The following is a 24,005-nucleotide window of genomic DNA, read 5'->3' on the forward strand; positions in this document are numbered from 1 at the left end:
GATGGCCCCCCTCGCTATAAGGCGGGGAGGAAGGCCGCCCTCTCTGGGACTCGGCCCCAGCCTTTTCACCATCTTTCCGAAGGCCCGGCAAGCCGCCCCCTCCGCCCTCCCTCCTCGCCAGCCTCCTCCCCTCTCCTCCTCCCAGGACTAGGCGCGCTCCCTCCTGCCCCGCATCCATTAATGTCTGGGGGCTGAGGTGAGGAGAAAGAAGGGGGAACCGACTTGCAGGCGCGGCGGCAGAGACCCCCCCCGACCCCAAACCCTGACCCCAACCCAAAAAAGACCCCAAAAACTGAAAGACCCCCAAAAAAGGGGAAGGGGGAAAAAAGAGAGAGAGAATCCAAAAAAGCAGCAAAAAATACCCCGAAACAAAACCCAAACCAGCCGCCGCCGCCTCCGCGGCGGGAGCGCTCCCGCGGCGGCGGCGGCGCTGGGGGCCGGCGCGGCTGGGAGCGGCCCGCCTGCCTGCGGCGGCGGCGGCGGCGGGGCGGCTCTCTGCGGAGCGGGCCGGGGGCCTGGCGGCGGCGGGGAGGGCGCCTGCCCGCCCGCCGCGCCGCGCCGGCCGCCGCCGATGCGCTGCCCCGCCGCCGCGCCATGACCCTGAGCTCGGAGATGTCCGAGGCGTCGGCGCTGGCTGAGGAGACCGACATCGATGTGGTGGGCGAGGAGGACGACGAGGAGGACGACGAGGAGCCGCAGCCCCGCCGCCGCCGCTCCTACGCCGAGGACGAGGAGGAGGAGGAGGAGGAAGAGGACGAGGAGGATGTGGGCGACCTCCACGACGACGCCCTGCTGCCGCGGTCACCCGTGCGCGGCGGAGGCGGAGGCGGCGGAGGCGGCGGCGGCGGCGGGGCGGGCGGCGGGGAAGGTGGCGGCAGCTCTCGGCCTCCCTCGCGGGGCGGCCCGCAGAAGGCGGCGGCGGGCGGCGGCGGCGGGGCGGGCGGAGGCAGCGGCGGCGGCGGGGCGGGCGGCGGCGGCAGCAAGAATAGCCTGGTGAAGCCGCCTTACTCCTACATCGCCCTCATCACCATGGCCATCCTGCAGAGCCCCAAGAAGCGGCTGACGCTGAGCGAGATCTGCGAGTTCATCAGCGGGCGCTTCCCCTACTACCGGGAGAAGTTCCCCGCCTGGCAGAACAGCATCCGCCACAACCTCTCCCTCAACGACTGCTTCGTCAAAATCCCCCGGGAGCCCGGCAACCCGGGCAAGGGCAACTACTGGACGCTGGACCCGGAGTCTGCCGACATGTTCGACAACGGGAGCTTCCTGCGCCGCCGAAAGCGCTTCAAGCGGCAGCAGCTGCCGGCGCCCGAGCTGCTGCTGCGCGCCGTGGACCCCGCCGTCTTCCTCCCGCAGCCCCCGCCCCAGCCCCCGCAGCAGCCGCCTTGCGCCTATGGACCCTACGGCTGCGGCTACGGCCTCCAGCTCCAGCCCTATCACCCCCACTCCGCCCTCTTCGCCTTCCACCACCCCTCCCCGCCGCCCCGCCAGCCCCCTGCCGCCCCCGGCAGCGCCCCCGGCGCGGCGCTGCCCCCCGCCGCCGCCGCCGCCGCGCCGGGCCCCTTGCTGCCGGCGGCCGAGCTGGCACGGACGCCCTTCGGCTACGCGCACCCGCTGGGCCCGGCGCTGGCGGCCTCGCTGCACGCCGCCAAGCCCGGCAGCGGCGCGGCGCTGGCCCGCTCGCCCTTCTCCATCGAGAGCATCATCGGGGGGGGGGCCGGCCCCGGCAGCAGCTGCGCCTCGCAGTCGGCCGCGGCGCCGGGGCTGGCCCGCTCGCTGGGGAGCGCCGGGGGCGGCCTGCCCCCCGCCACAGCCCTGCCCGCCGCCCCCGGCTTCGCGGCCCGGATCTCTAACTGTTAAGGGTTTGGGAGTCTTTCCGAAGGTAGGATCTGCGGTATCTCCTTTCTCTGCCGCTCGGATGCCCGGCGGACGCCGCCCGGAGGGGCTGCTGGCTTTGCGTGGGGATGTTACGCGGTGGGGCTCGGGAGGCGTCCGCCCAGGCCGGCGGGCCGCCCGGGACCTCTGTGTTTGCAAAGCCAGGTCTAGATGCTGCACGGGCAGCCGGTTCATACTATCGGAAAGTTACTCGCTACTCCTTAAAAAGAAAAAAAAAAAAAAAAAAAAAAAGTAAATGGTGATAAATAACGTCTCTAAACCGTTGAAGTTCAGAGATTCTCAGGTCTAGGAGCTTGAAAACAGTAATGTACAGGAAAAAAAAGGCTTGAGGGAGGACAGCAAAGCAATACTTTTTCATTTTAGTACACTTGTCTCATGTACTTTTATAAAAGAAAAGAAAAAATTAACATGTTTACACAGAAGAAAGTCAAGATTATCGTTTCTTATTTTAACCTGTGTTTTGTATTATAATAGACTTACGGAGTTTTTTATTTTGTACTTTATGCGTATTCTTTACAAGGAATATTGTTAAAAATTACTGGCAAGTATTATTGTACCATTTTAATGTAAAATTTTTACACATTTTCAAAAATAAAATTTTTAATTTTCAAAAAAAAAAAAAAACCCAAAAATAAACCCAGAGACCAAAGGAGCCCAGCCAAACAATTGGCTTCGGACCCTTCCCTTCTCCCTTCTTTGGGACATTGATTTTTTTTTCTTTCTTGGGGATTAATAGCACAATAGCCAAGAAAATTTACTGCTTAAAATTTATTATGTCTGGATTTGACGGCGAAGAAGAAGATCAGAATATAATCTTTGCAGTCAAACCATTGTTAACCCTAGCAGAGAGTGAAAGACACAAAAAAAAAAAAAAAACCGAGCAAGGACAAAAGGGGATAAATAGAAACAGGTCTCTCTCGCGGGAGTAAAGCCCAGTTCTGTAAGGCACCAATCAGGGGATTGATTAGAAAGCTGGTTTTAAACTGTTTTTATACTTTCGAGTGTGTTCTAAATCGCGACTGCATCACAGTTTGGTTTCCAAGAGGCCCAAAGGAAAATACTACTAATAATGATCATGTACTGAACTTCAGAGAGATTTGTCCTAGACTCTTACGTTTCTGCGACGATAATAGGGACATGTGTTTCTACTTTTCAATACAAATAATATAAAATAATGAGCATTGGAATATCCTCGTGTGACGAGCTGATTAACTGCATGAACTATTGAAGTAAGGATACGTACGTGTACGAAACAAACCGTGAAAGCAGCTTTTCTGATTCTGAACTCTCGTCTTAACCCGTACAAGGTCGATAAATACCTATTTCATAGACTAAAATTGCTTTTTAACCAAAAAGCCCGCCTCAAATATTCGGAGCCTAGGCATGAAAAGAGAATCGCAGGTTTTAAGAGGAGGCGTGCGGTTGCGTGTGGTGGACCAGGAACACGCGTTTTTCAAATCACGGAGGCGCTTTTCAAGTACAACTGTATTTATAACAATTCAGTAGATACAGGGATAAATTATGTGCATTTTCGTACAAAAAAGGGGGAGGGGAAGGCGAGATGCCTTTTAGTGCTCTTTGGAGTGCGGAGGGGAAGGTTGTGTGGTTACATGCTTTTTACACATCGAAGTACCTCGTCGCCTCAGTTCTAAGTATTCTCGTGGATAGGAAAATGATGCTTTTTTTGTTTTGTTTGTATCAATGCTGGGTTAAATTCGTGGTTTTCAGTAAGTGGAAGGACTGGACGTGAGCTCTCTGCTGGCCTCTATTTGCAGTCCGCAACTGGCGGGCCCCTTTGGCTGTCCCGGATCCCTTAGAGGACGAGGATGTAGAGTCTCGTTTAATTTCTAAAACTAAAGGGAAAAGATCGCAGCGGCACCGCGTACGGGCCCTTCGCGGAAAGCGCATCCTTTTCACCGGGGACGGCTTAACTCGCTTTCCCCGGGCCCGGCCGGGGAGATGCGCCGGGCCGCCGCGCCGGTCCAGCGCCGGGTACCGAGCTCGGAGATGCGGCCAAAACCGAGCAGGGAAAGGTTTTGCGAAGGAGAAGGCGGCTGTAGCCGTGAGCGCGGCGGCCCCGGGCGTCCTGCGGGGGCAAGCTGCTGCGGTCGGTCCGGCTTCTGGCTGCGGGAGCGGCGGCCCTGGGGTGAGAGGCCGTGTGGGTTCTTGGGGTTGTCCCCGAGCCGTTCGGGTGGGGAGGGCAGGTTCCGACAACCCGGTATTTGTTTCTCCCGGCTTTCCGGCAGCACACCCGGGGGAGCCCGGCGTCCTCCCCTGCGCGGAGGCCGGCCCGGCTGTGCCCGCCGCCCTTCCCTCGAGTCTCTTCAGGGGAAAGCCGCCCTCAGAGGCATACGGCAAGGGAGCAACTCGTCCACTTGTTCCTTCCATGCTTTATGCCGGTCGTCTGCATCCCGTGAGAATAGGGCCTTCACCTGGGAGTTGCTAGGGAAGCTGGCAGAAACAAATCGCCATAAGCGGTTAAGCGGTGTAGCTTTTTTTTTTTTTTTTTTTTTTAGCGGTGAGGAAAGGCGGTCGGGGAAGGGGGCTGTCGTGCTGGGGGAAGACCCCTTCGCTTGTTTTCTCCGAGTCTGCGGGTAAGCCGCCCGGTCGCAGCCCCGGGGCCCGGTGGTCCCTGTTCCCCGCGTCGCTGGGCTGCGCTGCGCGGTGGATGGCGGCGGCGGAGCCGGAGCAGGTGCCGCCAGAAAATGCGCCGGCCCCGCAGCCCTTTGATGGCCCATTCGCATGCAAATGGCCCGTCGTGCCCCCCCCCCCCCCCCCCCGCCCCTTCCCGTCTTTCCAGGAGAACAGAAGGGACGTGTAGTCCTCGCCGGGACGGAGACCGGACGAAGAATTCCTCCGAAATAGGCTGGGCCTTAATAAACAAGCTGATGGGACAAACAGGATGGTGTCGCCTCCTTTTCCTCCTCCCAGCTACAAAATGTGGATTCATTAACCCGTCTCCTTTTCTCATCATATCCCCGTCGGGCTGAGAGAGGAATTACTGGAGCTGAATTGGGAGGGGACGGCTCTATATGGGGGCTAATGTTTCAATCAGTTCCTCCAGAAGGACCACACAAAAAGAAACTTTTTAGTTTATGGTGCTATTATGCACAGTTTTAATCTAGGGATAGATTTAGCCAAATGTTATCTATTGGGAATTTAATGAAGCCCTTATGCATTCAATCGCTTTTTATGCCACACACAGTGTCTCTATCCAGAAACGTTTCCTTCCACATATTTCTTTGTTTCTGTTGGGTGATTTATATATTTTTAATTAGTTTTTTTTTAATTATTTCTTTTCAAGCATCTTGTATAACGTTCCTCTCAGGCAGTACTGTGTTAGGTCCCTTCCCACATCCCCTATAAAAGAAGTTTCCCCTTCCCTCCCCCGTTTCGAAGCTGATTCATTTGCACGTCCGCACGCTGCGCCCTTCCCGCCGGAGCGCTCCCCACGCCTTCTGCAGAGGGGCCCGACACCGCCCCGGCCCTGCCCGCACCGATATGGGCTGCGGCGGGCAGCGCAGCCCGGGGCTCCGGCCGGGCCGCGGGGCCCCTGTGTCGGTCTTCTCCCAAACCTTCCCCATCTGCAGCTCCTTCGGGACATACATTCGCTCGTGGTTATTTTTCCGGTGCAGCGAGAGGCACCCCTGAGGGCAGCGGGGTGTCGGATGGTGCACACCACACCACACCCACCCCTGCCCGTGCAGGCTGGTTTCAAGTACCCAGGGCCAACCCCGTTCCCGAGTCCGGAGGGTGAAGGCGGGGGAGGGCTCACCTGCTCTGCGCTGCTCCTTTTCTTACAGCGCTGGTGGCCAGGGCAGAGCGCACGGTGGCCCCCGCCGAGACTGAGGCCTGTGCGAGGGATCTGTCGGAAAGTGGGTCTGGTTTAATAGTCCCTTGGCACGGCCCGGAGGCCCCGCTCCGTATGTAATACTTTCCCTCATTACTTACAGTAAGTACTTCAGTAGTCTCTGATAATATTGTATTTGACAGAAATCATGGAAATTATGATCGTGGCCAAATGCTCCCTGCGCTGGGACTTGCTAACCAAAGCAGATCCGTTTCTCAGCTTGTTACCGGCGGCTCTCCTATCCGCAGCGAGGTTTCGCCTGCTCCCCGTTCGGCGCGGCGCCGGGCCGGCACACACCGGCGGGACCCGGGGACCGGCCGGCGGGGACCGGCCACCATGGGTCGCAGCCGGGCGCCTCCCTGGCAGGTAGGTGCCCGCTCGCCCCTCGACTCGGCCAACCCTCACCCGGCAACCCCCGGGTGGCCTGCCGCAGGTGACTGCAGGGCTCCTCCACCCGTTTCCCTAAGTCCTCTCCCCTCCGCAACCCCCCGCCGTGAGAGCCACGTCGAGCAGCCGCCGTGGGCCCTCCGCTCGCTGCGCCTTCCTGCCCTGCAAAGCACGGCTGAGCTAGGGAGGCAAGATTCATGCACAAGTGCGTGTATGTACGCGTGTGCCGGAAAACGGCACTCCCGGGGGGGAGCGAGCTGCTTTCGGAGCCATGCTGCGGCAGCAAATGTCCTCGTTGCCTCTCTGCGCAGATGGGTGACCATCGATTTGGGGGGAGGCGGAGACCTGCAGGCAAGGCCTAAATCGGTAAACCCTTTATTCCTGCTTTTCTCTTGCAGACGAGCGCCGTGCCCCTCCGCAGGTCCCCGCCCGGAGGGGCCATGCGGGATGCCGGCCCCGCAGCCCCGCCGGCCCCCTCCCCGCCGCCCGACGCGACCCGAAAAAGGAGAGGCAGAGGCTGCGGGATTTGCGGGGGGGGGGGGGCACGACTCAGGAACCCGCGCTGCAAAACGGGTGGCACGGCTGGCTGTGCGCGGCTGCGCAGCGGGGCAGAGCCTCCGCGGCCGCGGCGGTACTCCGCAGCCGAGCCCACCCGTAGGAGCGGGGAGGTACCCGGCGGCGTCTCGGCAAGGAATCACGACGGGAACCCGGCGGAAGATGCGCCTCGTACGAAGGTGTGCCTTCAGTGCAGGGCTCCGGCTCTGCGGGCCAGAGGAGAGAGGTCTCTCCTCGGAGCAAAGACCCACTAGCTAGGCCCCGGAGCGCCCGGAAAGTAGTAAAATATATGGACTGGACTGTACGTAAGACTTCTAAATTTTTTTTTTTAAGACGCAGTGTCTAGCCAATTTCAGAAACGATAGCGCTGAGCTGAATTCAGAGGGAAAGTTGTTTTGTTTTTTTAAATCAAAATAATTAAACTTGCCCTTTCTCCAAACCACAAGAGACCCGTTGAATTGATTCTAAGTTTCCCTTTCGTTGATGGAGCAAAACGGCATGCAGAAGTCTGTGGGGCCCCATATTTAGATGATAAATTATACAATTTATGTTGGAAGCAAAAGGATAAATAGAGATTTCAGTTGTTGCGTTAATTCGTTGTCTGAGACTGGGAAAGCCTTATCCACAGTTAATCCGAAGGTATTTCTCTCCCCTCCGCGGAACAGAAAACCGTCTGCGTCCATCGAAACGCGTGCGTAGGTTCAGGCGTGCGTGCCCGGGACGCGGTGCTGCCACCCACCCGCGCCCACGGCCTTGTAGCACTGCGGTGGTCGCTCCGGCAAATGCCTGTGCTTTGGAAAGTTCTTGTTAAAACCCGGGAATGTGGCTCTTCCCACTGCGGTGAACGTAGGTCTGCTTCTCAACTTTCATTACGGGAGAGAATATGCACACCTATATACATGAAATACGTTAAATACACACAATCAAGATAAATGGGGTGTCTTACTCGCGTTTTCTTTTCGTAAAATAAACACTGTCACGTCTGCTTATTCAGCAACCACTAGACGAAACTGATAGCTTTCTAATACACGTGTACACAGTGGACTTCCACCTGTGAGCTGCACGAAGGGAAAGGAAGGCAGTCTCTCCGGATCAATAGTTCAGGACTAAAGGAGCCATTGGTGAAAAGAAAAATAAAAATTTGTACAGCACAGAGCAAGGAGGGGCAGGTATGTCAGGTGACCGGCTTGCCCGAAAGTGGACGGGGTCGGAAATTACGGACCGTGGAAAATAATTCGCACTATTCATTCCATCCTGCCTCTGATTGCACAACACCCACCCACCCTCGGCCTGAGGCAGCTCGGTGGGTTCTGTCAAACATCCTCCCCGCCTTCTTGGATGTCCTGAACTTGTCTTTCTCCGTGCAGACGGCGCTGCGTGTGGGGCAGCACATGTGCGTGTGCCCTCGGGCTGCCCCGCAAGCGCTCGGCAGCCGGCGGACCCGCTAGTACCGAATCGCAGAACCCCTCCCCGCGGCCTGCCGCTTGGCTGGGAGAAGCCAAAGGGCGGCCCTTCTCTGGAAATTAACCTCTTTAGATCCCTTTCAGCACTAACTCCCCTCGCGATGGCTCTTCCCCGCGTGTTTCAGACATCTGCCGACTGGGACACGTTTTTTGGGGGAGACCCCGGGCCAGCCCGCCGGTGAGGCAGATCCCCGACCCGCGCACCGGAGCGGAGCTACTGACAAAGCGACATGGATGTCTGGTTTTAAACCGACTTCCTTCCTCTCCAGCCTCCTCCCCACCCAGAAGAAGCCCGCAACAACTTGCCGACACACGGGCAAGCCAAGCCCAGTGCTCTCACAAGGGCTTTTGAACCCAGTCCCGCAGCTGCTGCTGCGCCTGCGAGACGGCGCGGTTCACTCGGGGGAGCGGCACAAATCTCCGCGGCCGCGCCGGGGCAGAGGTGGGGGAGCTCTGAGGGGAGCCCGGCTGGAGGGGCCCGGCAGCTCCATGCCTCCTCCCGGCCTCAGGTACGCTGCCGTCCTACGCCGGCCGCCGGCGGAGCGGACCACAGCCGCCGTCGGGAGAGCGCCCTGGGTTGGTAACCCCGCCCCGACACGGACAACCCGTGGTCCTGCCCTCGGCACCCACGCGGGGCGTTTGGAGACACCGTGGGGCGCTGGGGGTTGGGCGGGGAGCCCGGTGCCGGCGCTATAAATCCCTCGGCAATTGAGTTCTGCACCTTTGATTTGAAAAATCGGATTCCTTGAGTGGAAACAGTTGACAGGAACCTAAAAGGATTAGCTGCATTCCACACAGGATCATTTTTACTGGTAACATTTTGAAACGATTGATCCCTTCCAGACCATAAACAATGTCCAGAAAAATGATCTAACGAGACTTCCATTGTTTCCTTTTGTCTACGAATCCCCTTTCGCCAGCAGTTTGATTAGGGACTTTGACAGGCTGGGTCTTAATTCCACCCCCACCCACCACCCCCTTTTCCCGAGCGAAATATTGCATTTGAAATCGCTCACAACTTGGTCCGTAACCCCAACCTGCGAGCAAGTGCGGGAAAAGGCAGGCAGCGGGGAAGCAGCAAGGAGGGCGGGCGGGAAGGGGAGCGCGGCCCGGGGGGTGCAGAAATGAGAGGTGGGGGCCTTTTCCCCCCGGCATGCTTCTCTTGCGGGCTTTTGTGCCGGCCTGGCGGAAGAAGGTGAAAGGGAAAGCCCACGAGTGTACACGCTCGCCCGAGCCGTGGCCAGGAGACGACCCCACGCGCGTCCCGGTTCCCCCTCGTGGCCCGGAGGGACTCGCGACCCGCCGGCCCTGCCTTGTCCCCCCCTTGCCCTCCCCGTCCCGCCTGCGGGCAGGAGACTTACCAGGGCGACATTAGCGGGGGGCGAGGCGGCCCTGCCCTGCCGCGCTGGCCGACCGGCTTTTCCTCTGTTTTGACACCTGCGCGCACTGCCCCACGCTCCTCTCCCCCATTTGTCGCCCCCATTAAAGGTTCATCCTTCCTCACGCCACCCGCACTGCTTCCCTCCGCACCTTCCTCCGTCCGAGGAGGCGGTGGTGGGCTGGAATGTAGGGCGGAGACCCTCCTCAGCGCCCCCCCCCCCGCCTGCCCTGCGCCCCGGCCAGACCCCTATCACGCATCCCTGCACAAACGCAGCCTCGACGGGGGCTCCGCGGATCCCCGCTCCCCTGCCACAGCCTGGGCGGCGATGGGCCGAGGTGGGGACCTGGGAGGCAAGCCGCTTCTCGGCGCCTTCTCCTTTCTCTTCCTTTCCCCTCCACGCGTGTGTGACCGCGGGGCCCAGCGTCCCAGCGGCGAGCCGGGGCGGCCGGAGCGGTGCCCCGACGGCGCGGCTCGAGCCGGGGCTCTGCCGTGCGGCAGGGAGCGCTCCCCCGGGCTGGGACGGCAAACAGCCAAACCCATGGGGGGAAACCCGTCCGGGAAAAGCACCTCAGTTATGTGTCCCCCTCAATTGAGACACAGAAGCTCCTGCCCCTCGGATTCCTCGGGACTTGTCCTTCGTGTCAGGCTCCGGGATTCTCCTTCTTTCCCCTCTTTCTTCTCTTTCCCCCCCCCCCCCCCCTTTATTTCCTTTTCTCCCACAGAGAATAAGCTGTCCCCCGGCGCAGATTGGCAGCATTGAGCATCTTCCTAACTTAACTCTGTCTTCCTTGCTTCTATCAATCCACCTTTCTAATTAGACTAATTAGAAGATATGTGGAGTGTTGCTGGGTCCATAGACTAAACTGCTTAGGGCTTGTGAAAGGAAGGCTGAATGCCCGCCATGGGAGGTGGCCATTCAGGGGGACGGTAACAGTTGCTACATTTATCTCCTGCCATTGAAAAGAGCTCTGCTTAAAGCTCGATTAAAATGTTTGGAAACTAATGCCACCCCGGATCCCTCTCTAATTAGAGAGCCTGGATAGATCATCCTGAGTAGTCAAAAGAAACTCCTTCCCGGGCTTGGCTTTTCTGTTCATCAGGATTTCTTCGCTCCACCACCACCCCGCCCCCACCTAGAGAAGAGGGGAAAAAAAAAAAAAAAAGAGGGGGGGGCGGAGAGAAACAGATAACGCGGCTATAAAAACGGAGAGCAGAAAAATGGCGCTAGGCCGAAGTCTTCCTCTCCAAGCGTTGTTACGTTCGGCCCCGGCTTGCCTGCTCGCAGGCCCAGGCTCGTCGCCCTCGAGGTTCCTCGGGAGCCGGGATGCTCCCGGCGACAGGCGAGGGGGGCTGGATGGGGCCCCCCAGATCCCGCTCCGTGACCTTCTGCCAGGACCTGGCCCTCCTCCCCTCGCCCAGCCACCCCCGCGGTGCCTTGCGCAGGTGCGGAGCCCGGCGCCCGCCTCCCCGCTTTGCCTTGTCGCCGTGCCGCGCCGGCCTGGGTCGGAAAGCACCGGCGGGGTAAAAAATAAAAATTGGGGGCGGAGGACGGATGGGGAAAGGTCACCTTCCGGGAGGAGGAGAGCAGCTCCTGCTCCCAGAACGCTGCCTAAGGGAAGCCCGGGAGGAACGGGGCCGCCGGCGGGGGGGTGACGGAAGGGAGGCTGGGACTCTCCCCGCGGGGTGCCCTGTGTCTCCAGCTCGGAGCCGGGAACACCTCCGCGCCCCCAAAGAGGCACACAGGCGCCTGCATCTCCAGCAGCAGCTCAGAGCCGGGTTTCTCGCCGCCCGCCCCACCAGGGACGTGGGCGGGGGCGCGGGCAGCCCTCGGGGCGCCCCGTTCCCGGGGGCCCAGCCCCGGCGGAGCACTGCGGTGTCTGGGCGCCTCGTCAATCTGCGGCGCTGCTGCTTCCCCGTATGATAGAGGGATTTTTGTCCTCATACCGCCAATAAAAGACTGGTGCTGACGGGGGAAGGGAGGAGGAAAATGTTCTCTTCGTTAACACCAGCCTGCGACACCCATAATGCTTTAATTTACGGGCTAGATATGACCAAAAGTGCCTCAAAGAAGCTCGCACTCACGACTTGGCAGGCGACGAGCCACCGACAGCCGGGGCCGAGCACTACGCTCAACCGGGGGGTCCTGCCCCCCTCGCGCCGGCAAACAAGGGCGGAGGATCGCCTGTGGCCCCCTCGGTGTGCGTGCAGATGGCGTGCGGATTTCGCCCAGGGGTACTTGGCGATTGGCAGCGCACCACGTGTCAGCAGAGTGGAGTGAAGTTGGGGTGTTCGGGGGTTTTTAATTTTCTTTTTTTTTAAGAACGAGCCGATGGGCCCTTCTGGAGAAATAGTCGTACCTGCCCGGGGGAAGTATCTGTGTCCCATTCTCCCTGCCTTCTCTCTGGACAGGCCCCTCTGAGCCATCGGCAGGTGGCATCCCGTGGGAGAAAAGACCTGCGGGAGTGGCAAATGAAAACCAAGTGGCATCTTCCCTTTTCTCCCCATCTTCCAGAATCACTTCCTCCACAAACACTCTGCCAGGGAGGCGAATGGGGGAAAATTGGGAGGGTCTGCTCCTCTCCACCCCAGCGAGCAAGGGGAAGGACGGGCTCTGGGCCTGGTCCCCAGGCGTGTGGGGAGTGCGGTGGCCTCCACCGTGTCCCAGTGCCTCGTCCTCTGCCCGCGGCCGGGCGGGGTGCTTGCTCACGCCTAATCCCAGCGAACTCCACAGGACGAGTCCGAAGGACAAAACCGAGCAAATATTATTTCCCTTAGGGACATAGAATCTACTTTCTTCTTCCCCCCTCAAGAGCGAGCCCAGCTCAGCGGACAGATCTCCTCGGCAGCAGAGAGCCCATGTCTCCATTAAACGCTCCCGGAGGATGTCAACCCTGCTCCGCTGAGGTCCGAGGGGCGAAGGGCACCCCCGGGACCCACCTCGGGCAGGGAGGAGGGATTGCCCCAGACTTTGTCCTGGCTTGCTGGGCCAGGCCGCTGAGGATGTGAGGAAGGAGGCCACCCCCTCCGAAAAGGCGAGCTTGTCGCTTATCCCTGCTCATGGGCTGTACCCCTGCCCGCACCCCTCCAGCACAGACAGCTTCTGGGGCCCTTCACCGCGAAACGCAGCTCCGGAGGTGCCCAAGAGACAGTCAGGAGAGGGTGCCCGGCCTGCAAGCATCAAAGGACAGCATGAGCGGTAGTTGAGAGTTTGCTAGGTTTTACTCAGATTTAGAGTTTTCTTAATTTTAGAGAGTGCAGGATCTTCCCAGGGTGAGTATCTGCATTTCTGCCACCCCGGGAGAAGCCCTGATGCTGGTGACCTTTCTCCTTCAGAAAAGATGTAGATGAAGGCTGAGGATGCTCCCTGTCCAGACCCAGGGGCAGCTGCAGCTGCGTGCCTGGTAGTCCATCGCAATCAGCAGGTGGCTGAGCTGTTTGTCTACATTTTACATGTTTCACATTGTTTTCCTTGTGGGCGTTATAAAGGCAAGTTTCCTTGTTAGCACTGGGAATTTTTTTTTCTTTTTAAAATCCAAATGGGGAATTTCTGCAACCCCATAACATGGAGTCAGAGCTCCAGATGGAGCAGGTTTTTAGCCGAAACTGTGCCCCGGCACCGATCTGATCCCTGTTCCACTCCTGCGAGTCCTGGTCGCACCCTTGCTCCGGGAGTCACTTGTGCAGTTGTGCTGCCATTCACCCAGGGCTGGGCAGGAAGGCAAAGAGGTGGGGGTTTGAGGTTGATGTTTTGGGGGCACAGGAGGCTGAGGGTGGGAGGAGAATATGGGTTAAGCCTCTCTGAAATCAGTGAAAATCCCACGCAGGGGGGGTGCAGGGTCAGAGCCGTCCCGCGGCCGCCGAATTTCATCCCCGGGGAAGTGGGAACTCTCCGTGATGGACCGCGCTGTGGGCTCTTTTTTTTTTTTTTTTTTTTTTTTTCCCCTACCAGGTGCTCCTTATAGAAGCAGGCCAGAAAGTGGCCGGGCAGCGGGTTGATGCAGGAGGCCCCGCCCCCCCAACCCCCCGCCGTGGGCCCCGGGGCCGCTGCTGCGGTGAAAGTGGGGCGCGGAGGGTCAGGGGCTTTACTAAGGGGAGTTTCGGAGGGACGGAGATTTGCCCAAGCGAGGGGTTTTGCCTCGGAAATACGTGTCCGAAAACACGCACTCCTCGCCGTCTCCCGCCAAAGTACCCTTGTGATCTGGCCATCTTCAACCAGCCAGAGCAACGGCTTTCCCCAGATGTTGATGGCAGAAAAGGATAAAAGGGGAATTAAAATAAATATTTGTCCTTCAGGAATGGAAGTTATTAAATTAACACCCCAAAGTTTGCGCGATCCAACGAGTTTTGTCAAACATTATTTTTTAAGAAGAAAGATCAAAATATGTGAAGTTCTGCCGTTGGCCAGTGCAGTGGAGCGTAAGAAAAACCTATTAACGTACATCATCGAGCCACGCAAGCCACTGCTGGACACGTACAACAGAAGGTAAATAGATTATTTTGTTTAACAATGCTGACAGCTCGTACGGAGCAGAATTGGAGAGATCTAAATATTAATAGATCCATTCAAGTGGAGCAAAAGTTACAAATCATTAGCTGAAGAAAGTTGGCTTCCAGCCCACATTCTATAGGGGCGTGAGGGAAGCGTGGTAACTGTGCTGTTGCCGGCTACAAAAGGGCAATTTTTGTATATAATTTATTTAGATGAAGTGTGCAGAATGTTTTTATTTGTTCTACTTCTAGCTGTCTCACCTCTGTGTGAACTCCCCAAACCCAGATCTACTCCAAATACTTCTGCTCCCCCTTCTGCACACTTCCCTCCAACGTGTTTGCTTTGGCAACTTTCATGTTCTTGCAAACAATTCTTCCAAAGATATCAATCACTCTTGCACCCAAAGAGAAATACTGTACACTCAATGCGATGACAAAATGAAGCATGTTTGAAGCAAACCATGTGTTCCAGTGTGCCAGGGATTATGTTATTTGTTCAAGGAACATGTTCGGAATATTTTAGGCTTCTGTTACTCCCGTGATAGTAAATTTTATTGTCTGCCTTTGGGATTTATTATTTCGGAGACAACCCAAATACCTCTTTACACGGGGAGAGCTTCTAAAGTAGAAAGCCTACTCCGCGTCGCGCTGGGGGGAATTTATTGGCCCGGGGTATTTATTTTCCAATGCCGTTTGCCCTACGAGACGTGCAGAAACCGCGGCAAGTGCTCCCGGGCCTGGTGCCGACAGCGCGGCGGGAGTGCCCCGCCTGCTCCCACGCGTGCCCGCCCCGCCCCATGCATGCCCCACGGCGGCCGAGGGAGCTGGGGCCGCGGCCCCCCGCCACGCAAGCCCTCTGCCCCCGGCGGGTAAAGCCGAGGGCGGCGGGACCCGCCTGCAGCGGCCGTGGGGAGCCCGCGGAGCCGGCGGCAGGTAGAAGCCCCACGGGCGATGCCTGCGGGGAGGCCCGGGAGAGTTGCAGCGGCGCCCGGCTGGTGCGTGGGTCCGCAGCCTCTACGCGCGGCAGGCGGGGATGACCTCCTGCCCCGCCTCCTGCGAAATCCTAATTTCACATCTTGATCTTGCGGGTGGATTTGGGCTTGTTTGTTGTTTTTTTTTTTTTTCTCCCCACCGGCACCCGCTGTGGAGCGGCACGGAGAAGCCGTCGTCGCTGTGTGTTTGACCCTTCCGTGAGTGCTGGCCTGACGGGGACCTTCCCCGTCCGCGCAGCCCCCCCGGCCGCCGCTGCAGCAGTGCCAGCGCAGGCGGGAGCTCAGGCTGCTTTGAAGGCGGCTGGAGCTTCCCTGATGGCTGGAAAGCCAGCCTGGTATCTTCACGCAACCCTGCCACGCTTCTGGCCTCCGAAAAGACCGGGCCGTCGGAAATAACGGGTCTGCTGGTCAGACGTCATTAAACTATCGCGATATTGCATGAGCCAGTACAGGCGCCAACTCATTTTCCTGATTTGGCATTCCTGACCGAAATGAAAGTGATAGTGCCCTGCTCCAAAAGAAGCAGAGATGCCCGGGAGCAGAGCTGCCGAGTGAGGGGTTCCCGGGTTTCTGATCAGGCGCCCATTCCAAGCGAAGAATATGACACATTTCCACGAAAATCTTTCTTAAACTTCCTCTCGCAAGACTCTCACTTGGGCTGCGGTCAGGCTGTACAGTGATTGCTTCAAACGGAATAGCTCTGACTGGGGAGCTCTTTTCAGGGAAAGAAAACATGTTATTAAAGCCATAAAGAGGGTTTTGTTGGCTTGAACTGTCAGAGTGTTGCCCCCCTCCCCCCCCCCCCGGTGTGCCATGTCCGTCTGATGGGGACAGAGCAGGCCTTCTCGGGACAAGAGCAGTGGCATGGCTGAGACCTCCTCTTCCTCTCGAGGGGGACAGGACTGCTTTCCCAGGGTACCTCAGAGCGTTAAATGTCCACCCTAGGTGGAAAAGGGCTTCTCACGCTGCAGGACAGTGCTAGTCCAGGGGTACTGTCCGCGCGACGCTCCCCAATGAAATAACTCTTTGTGAAAGATTTAAATGGTGAAAGTAGAGTGGGAGCAGTTGGGTACCGCAAACTTTTTACTTTGTACACACTTTTTTTTTTTCTGGTAAAATCTTCAGATGTGTGTGTGCGTGCTGGCCCTGCAAGAGTAAGCTGGGAGGGAAATCCTGGTCTGAAACAGTTGACACCTTCCCCACAAACACCTCAGCCCAAGGACACTCAATGTTCAGTGTTCAGTGCATTTTACTGGCGTGTTAGGCTGCTTTCCGCAGTGAACGTAAGGCACAAGCCCTTCTCAAGGTGATGGAAAATCTCTTCCATCAGTACAGGTAAAAGTGAATGACAAGAGTGCCAGCACATAAACTAGCGCATGGTTTAGGTTCCGACCAATTTCTTCACCATTACTAAAAAAACACACTGAGAAAACTACATGCAAGGTTGTAAAACAAACAAACAAACAATTCCCCCAGGCCGACCAGACAAACAAAAGGCAAAAATGCTATAATAACAAAAGTTTTGCAGAGGACAGTAACCTACTGCAGGTGTCCTGAAAGGGCAGGAAACCTGAAAGGAGGTTCTTTTGGCGCCGAGCTCGTTTGCTTGGAGGTAGCTGGCAAATCATAGAATATCTGGGTTAGAAGGGACCTTTAAAGGTCATCTAGTCCACCCCCCCTGCAGTGAGCAGGAACGTTTTCAACTACACCAGATTGCTCAGAGCCCCGTCCAACCTGACCTTGAAGGGTTCCAGGGATGGGGCATCTACCACCTCTCCGGGGAACCTGTGCCAGTGCTTCATCAACCACATCATGAAAAATTTCTTCCTTACATATATACCCTCTTTCATTTTAAAACCATTACCCTTGTCCTGTTGCAACAGGGTCTGCTAAAAGGTCTGTCCCCATCTTTCCTATAAGCCCCCTTTAAGCACTGGAAGGCTGCAATAAGGTCTCCCCAGAGCCTTCTCTTCTCCAGGCTGAACCACCCCAACCCTCTCAGCCTGTCCTCACAGCAGAGGTGTTCCATCTCTCTGAAGCCTGACCCCAGTCCGGAGGTGAGACACGCAGGGTTACCACCGCCTCCCACTTGCTGCCGCTAGCGAAGGAGAAACAAGGGAAAAGGTGCCCGTGCTTGCTGCTGGAAGGGCGGCCGGAGCCGGCCCGCCCGGCCGCGGGAAAGCGGCTCCTCCTGCTCCCGGCCCTGCCGCCGACAACACTTTAAAGAACAGGCTTGGCCGCTGTGCTTTAAATACGGCAAGGGTGGGGACACCACGGGGCTGCGTGGCTGTTCTTGTTTTCTGGGTAGGACGAGGGGATGTATCTGTTCGTGGGACATTTTTCCTCTCGAGCAATGCTGAGCTTCCTTTGGCTCTGAAGGACGCATGGCGAAGCACGCCGGAAAATGGAAAGAGATTTGTTCTTGTGACAGTTCGTTTCATCTACCAGAGAATGACTGAAATCCAGAGACGAGGCAGAATAATCTCAACCACATTTGGTTTTATAGTAAATTAATACTGCAGTCTATATAGTTGAACGGGAAGTCGAAAGCCAAACCAAAACCCTTGTCAAAATAAATACTCATCAGCAAATATTTTGATTATTTAAAAATGCTTTAATAAGTGTCTAGCATTTCAAAAGAAAATTAAAAAAACGATGAGAGAGAAGCGGAGAGTCAGCCCGAGCGCCACATGCCTCCTCGCAGCTCATCCCCGAGAGAGAGACGAGACGCTGATTAGTCTGCATTGTGTGGGGCTATAGGAATAGACTCGTAAAGTTTTATTTGCTATTATCTCGTTTAGCGGCTCGCACCACGCTCCAAACCTCCCGCTGGGTTTGAGGCTCTGCATCGGGAAGGGCGCAGATTAAAACCGAGGTCCCGAAAACATCTCGGGGCTTCCCAAAACGGCGAAGATGCCCCTGTGTGCGGAGCCATGGGGGATTTGGGGTGCCGCCGGAGTGCTGGGGGGTCTGGGGCCGTGCCGCTACCCCTGCCCCCGGGGCGAAGAAGCAGCAGGCCTGCCCCCGCCGTGCCCCCGGCCCCGCCGGCCGCGGCACCGGCTCTCTCCCTGCTGGGGCTGCTCTCGACAGCCCCGAGACTTCTGAAGTCTTCTGGTCCGCAGGGCTGGAAGCTTTGAAATGTCCAAAGCTGGCACGGTGTACGAACTGAAACCTTTACAAACTTATTTCCCTTAAAGTCTTCATTAACTACCCCCAAGGACCATGGCTGCTGCTGCTGCTTCTGCTCTTGCACGGTGGTGGTCTGGCACCTCCACGAAGCACACATGCTAAACAGATTAACATGCTTCGGCTGACCCATACTTCACAAACCGGGGATAGAGTTTCTCCAGCTCCATGTGGAAATTAACCTATATGTAGCAATGGTCAGCTGCAAAGAGGGAGTTCCCAAGCAATCTAAACAACCTACAATTCTTTGTTACTTTTGGCCTTTCCCTCCCTTTCCATGGCTAAATATTTATTAAATTAGGAAATAAAAGGGGGGAAAAAAAGAAAAAAAACAGGAAAACAAAAGCAAACCCCTTCTTCCTTCCCCTTGGTTCCTTTTGCCCTTTTGCTGGGCACAGACCTGCAAGAGCTTTCTGCGCCGGTTCTTTCTTGTTTGTTGTTTTAGAAACGCAGGGTTTCTTTTAGAAAAGGCTAAACTCTCCGTTGCAGGGCTTATTAAATGTTCTTGAAGTGCAGGTTAAACGCACAGGTTTGGGAGTGTTTTCTGTATTGGAAAGACTTCAGTGGCTAGTGTCCTCCCCTCCCGCCATTTACATTTGAAAGCACCCTGAGAGAGAGCCGTTTGCAGACAGCCGGGGAAGGAGTTTCCAGCATGCTAATCCCACCACTTTCCCTGTAACAGCCTCTTCGCCTTGTGCCTTTGCGAGATCGATCCTACACCCTCGCCCCTCGGCTGCAAGCTCCAGGTGTCAGAGACGGTAAGAACAAATACAAGTAACTGTTGGCTTGTGTCACACGGGGCTGTCACGGTAATAAACACATGGCTTCTCCTCCAGGAATTCCTAATCCTCCCTGTGTGGCTCTAGCCCTGTGGATAATATCATTACAGGACTAAACAAATAAACAGTCTATCCGAATCAAGCAGGAGGCACTGGGGACCGCAGTTCCTCTCTGCAAAGATGATACAAGTAAATTTACACTCAGGGCTTGGAGAGGGTCCAGTGGCTATGAATAGCTGCTCAGTTCTACCACACCGGCTCTGGGCTGGGAAATGGTGCTGACCCTCCTGCTCTGTATTTGCTGCAATCAATGTGAGCTATTCAGGGCTGTGTTTTCCTTACTATCCTCTGCTGGGAACATCAAGGACCAGTAACACTTTTATGAACCCGGGCTCAGGGAAGACGCTTTTACTATAAAGTTAGAGTATTAAACTCAGTGACATGAATGAGAGGTTAACGTGCTTCTGCCAAGCACGAGTTGGGCTCTCTCATGCGATTTCCTGTTGTTCCGGCTGCTGTCCTGTGTTTGATAAATTTGCTCATGTACTGGGATGCATAGACACATTTTCCCTTGTCCTATTAAAAATAATATTAAAATAAAGACAAATCCAGCTGCAATCAAGATCCTACACAACCAAGATATTTTAATAGCACTCTATAAATTCCCATCTCAAGTTGCAATAACTAACTTGAATGGCATAGTGGGAACATTAGCATTTATATCTGCCCCGTCCCCCTAAAAACTACATATATCACACTTATCTGTATGAATATGGCTCCATGTCATAGAAATTAAAAATACCTGGACATTTAGCACCCTCACCCCTTGCAAATGTCAATTAATACATTCTATTTCAATGCAGATGGTTTTCTATACACTTTTAAAAAGATTTAGTTATCTACAGTGCTGTGCTTTCAGAAGGCAGATGTTTTGTTCCTTCTCAAACAAAAATGGAATGCCATCCAGAGGGACCTGAAGAAGCTTGAGGAATGGGCCTGTATGAACCTCAAGAGGCTCAACAAGGCCAGGTGCAGGGTCCTGCAGCTGGCTCAGGGAAACCCCTGGTATCAGTACAGGCTGGGGGATGAAGGGAATAGAGAGCCGTGCTGAGAAGGACTTGGGGTACTGGTGGATGAAAAGTTGGACATGAGCCAGCAATGTGTGCCTGCAGCCCAGAAGGCCAACCGTATCCTGGGCTGCATCCAAAGCAGTGTGGCCAGCAGGTGAGACCCCGTCCAGCTCTGGAGCCCTCAGCACAGGGAAGACATAGACATGTTGGAGAGGGTCCAAAGGAGGACCACCAAAATGATCAGAGGGCTGGAACACCTATGAAGACAGGCTGAGTGAGTTGGGGTTGTTCAGCCTGGAGAAGAGAAGGCTCCAGTGAGACCTTATTGCAGCCTGCCAGTACTTAAAGGGGGCTTATAAGAAAGATGAGGACAGACTTTTTAACAGGGCCTGTTGTGATAGGGCAAGGGGTAATGGTTTTAAAATAAAAGAGAGTAGATTTTGACTAGACACAAAGAGGATATTCTTTATGATGAGGGTTTTGAACTACTGTCACAGGTTGCCCAGAGAGGTGGTAGATGCCCCATCCCTGGAAACCTTCAAGGTCAGATTGACTGGGGCTCTGAGCAACCTGATCTAGTTGAAGATGTCCCTGCTCATTGCAGCGGGCTTGGACTAGTTGATCTTTGAAGGAATTCTATGATTCTATGAAAGAAAGGAATAAATTGTTGTTTTCTTATCTGTACAGTCTCTTTGCAAGGATTCTTCTGAAATCTGTTTTCTACAACTGCAAATGTTGGAGATGTTTAGGTCAAATGAAATCTTTTCAGTTTTTATAAAAACAGCAATAAAAACATCACACCCAAACATTGCCTTAAAGCATGGGCTTTTTTTCCTCTGCAAAGGGGAAAAGTCCAAGAGATAGGTGATTAATAGAAGTCTACATGTGGGAGGGTAGCTGTTGAAGTGAAATAATAATCCACATGAAGCAATACTGACTTACTGTAGATAGAAAAAATTATGAATTTTCTGAACCATGCCAGGCAGGAAGGATTCTTACATAGTCCACATGAGTTTTGACAGCAGAGAAGTCCTGGATCTAATTTTGATTAGGTGGTTTGACAAAGATATTGCCAGATTAAATATACTGATTGCTAATCCTACGATCACTTACTTAACTGAGTTTGGTGTTGAAGAATAACTGGGACTTTCCTCCAGATATGCTTTGGCCACTTCAGGTGTGCCAGCTCTTGGTACCACTCCCTCACCCCCCCAAAGATGAGGAGCATTTGGAGGTGGGCTACGGTGCTGGTGCACATCCTGGAGCCTCCTGGCAGTTAGAGAGTTACACTGCTCCCTCCCCAGAGCAGCCAAGCAGAACCTGCCGGATGCACCCTGGTTTTATTTACCAGGGCTTTTTTGTTTGTTTAGTTTTCATGGTGCTGTGCCAGTGGGTTAAAAGAGTATGCATTTTTAATTAAGTCAGATTTCTTTGCCGTATCTGAAGGCTCGATTATAGCTGGAATGAATACCAGGCTCAGAGATGGAGCAGCTCCAGACACTCCTGTGTCAGCGGGTTATTGTGAACAGCATCCTTGAACAGGACTAGGAGAAGTGACTAAAGGAACTGGACAGTCTTTGGGAAGCTGGACCCTTGGCTTCACTCATGTGAAATTCCCACAAGTTTTTATTTCTGTTCTGTTGTAGGACATTATTGATGAACAGATAATAATTCAATAATTCCTACAGAGCTGTGCTCTTTCAGAATTTTATTGACATTAATTTAGACTGTCTTCTGTGCAGGAACTTCATATCCTCTATGACTACAGCCTCCTTGGGAGGTGCTTTAGGGAGTGCACCGCTCCGGATGTGGTTTATGTGCTTGCCTCCTTGCTGGTGCTCACCAAAGGTCCCGTGAACAATTGGCCGACTTGTGTGACTGCTGACTGTACTGAGAGTGCCTGGTGCTGAGCTTTGCATCCCAAAGTGGAGAAGGAAGTTGCTCTCAGGGCTTTTGCGCTGCAGCCTGTTCTGTGACTTGCTTGGTAGAGCAAGAAGGAGTCACTTAATCCTGCCAGCTCCTTTCCCAATGAATTGGCATTTCCCCCTTCTTTCTTACCTGCCAGCCGAGCTCTGGCCTGTCTTGCTCCTTACTTTGGTTTTGTTCCTCCCTAAAGCTGGCTTGACCAGATGTCCCCCCATCACTACTGTTATGCAGTGGTTCATGGGGATCATTCCTCCTTTGGAGCACAAGTCCCAGACATTTGCTGGCAGTGATAGTGACAGAGCAGGGAAGGGAGGAAGGGCAACGTCCACAGAGTGGGATTCAGACTCAAAAGCCCTTTTCCTCACCACAGAACTGTGCTGAACCTGGGAAAAATGACCTCCTGATAAGCTGCCTGGCAACCCCATCTCTTGTTAGTGCAGTGTCGGATAGAAGCATCCTGAAGCACAGCTGTGCTGGGGAGAGGGCACAACTCATTTTCTTGGAAACTGCTGAAGATAGGACTAAAATTTGTTTTTCACTGCCCAGGGATGTAACTCTTCTATTAAAACCAAGGGGTTAGCAGTTCAGTCCCCAGGGGAGGAGAGCTCAAAGAAGAAATCAGATTTATTCCCTTAATAAGATGAGTTCAGAGTACAGGGATGTTTTCTTAGCGTGGTTCCTCGTGGCCATCAAATCACACGGGTGGTTTTAAGATCCGCTTTGCCCTCCCCAGGCTGTGCAAGTTCCTAATGTTAGTCCAAGCCTTCTTACTGGGGAGCTTATTAGCATGGGAAAGCTATCACTGGAGAGGAGAGCCTGCAGCAATCTGTCCATTAAGTGCAATGCAGGGGGACAGCAGTTGAAGGAGCAAAGTTGCCAGAGAGTTACTGGCTCCCACCACCCTTTTCCATTAATAAAACCCACCACGTTGAGATTGGCTCTGGCCTCCTTTCCATTGTCATAAAGCTGGAATCAAAGAACGTGACTGCTTTTATTGGCAAAACTTTCGCTCCATCAGTGACGTCAAAATGCAGGAGGCGGCTGAGGGTTCACCGGCAGCTCAGAGCAGAGCGGGCTTTCTGGGTGAAAGGAGCCTTCTGTCAATGCCCCTCCTGAGACACTTAGGTTTAAGGAAATGTTTGTACTGCTCTAGAAAAAGAGCTGGCCGGGTGTTTTTCTTTTGTGCTTAGGCACTCTGAAAGGAATTCCTGTGGGCACAATTATCTCACATATGGCAAGTCAGAAACAAAACAAAACAAAAAAAGGCCAAAGGGAAAAAAAAGGAGAGAGAAGAAGAAAAAAAATCAAAGGTCACTTGGATGCTTTGGCCCAGCACAGGAAGGGGGAAAATCCACCTTGGAGGATACAGCTTACTCGAGGAGAGATGGAAACCCATGATCAAAGCAACAGGAAACTGAGAACAAGCAGTGGCCCAGTTAAAACCATTGAAACAAATCCCAGTCTCTGCAAACTGTAGGAACAGGGCGTCAGTGTGGCAAATTAAATGGAAAGTGTATGTGTGTGCATATGTGGTGAACTTCACAGGGCTGTACCTTCTGCACCCAGCAGCTTGTCTAGAACAAAACACAGGAATTTGATGAGGAACGAGGTTGCTAACGGGCAGGAAATCTTGCCTTACTCGCACTGCTACCTGCCCACTGCTTAACAGGATCCTCCCTAAATCTTATGTGATGCTGCACAAAGCAGCACTTAGTCACTTAGTCTTTTCAGGATCTCTGTGGCAAAGGTTAGAGCAAATCAAACCCTATGCACGGAAGGGAAGATAAGGCTTTACCACCAAACAGCCAGTCACAGGCAAGAAGAAAATCTGCCTTTGCTCAGCCTACTCTGAAAAGAGGCAAAGAAGAATCATGGAGAGGTGTTACTTCAGACAGATTAGCTGTGCAGGGCAGTGGTACCAACTCGAATCCAGTAGCCAGCAGAGACTAGCTCTTTTTCCCATGAAGAAGCTGTTACCTCTCTTTAAAATTCAAAGATCCCACAGTGTCTGAAAAATCTAAAACTTTTTTTC

The 24,005-nt window shown here is 54.7% G+C and overlaps 1 protein-coding gene across 1 annotated transcript; it reads left to right on the top strand.

The window, feature by feature from the left end:
* Positions 1-594: 594 nt before the first annotated feature.
* FOXD1 (forkhead box D1) lies at positions 595-1,860 on the top strand (the record flags this gene model as incomplete). The annotated part of the gene is made up of 1 exon (XM_082013255.1): positions 595-1,860. One exon carries the CDS (start codon positions 595-597, stop codon positions 1,858-1,860), a length of 1,266 nt encoding a protein of 421 aa, XP_081869381.1.
* Positions 1,861-24,005: the final 22,145 nt, after the last annotated feature.

This window comes from Phaethon aethereus (assembly GCF_964289735.1).
Source record: "Phaethon aethereus genome assembly, chromosome: Z".
Taxonomy (NCBI): Eukaryota; Metazoa; Chordata; class Aves; order Phaethontiformes; family Phaethontidae; genus Phaethon; species Phaethon aethereus.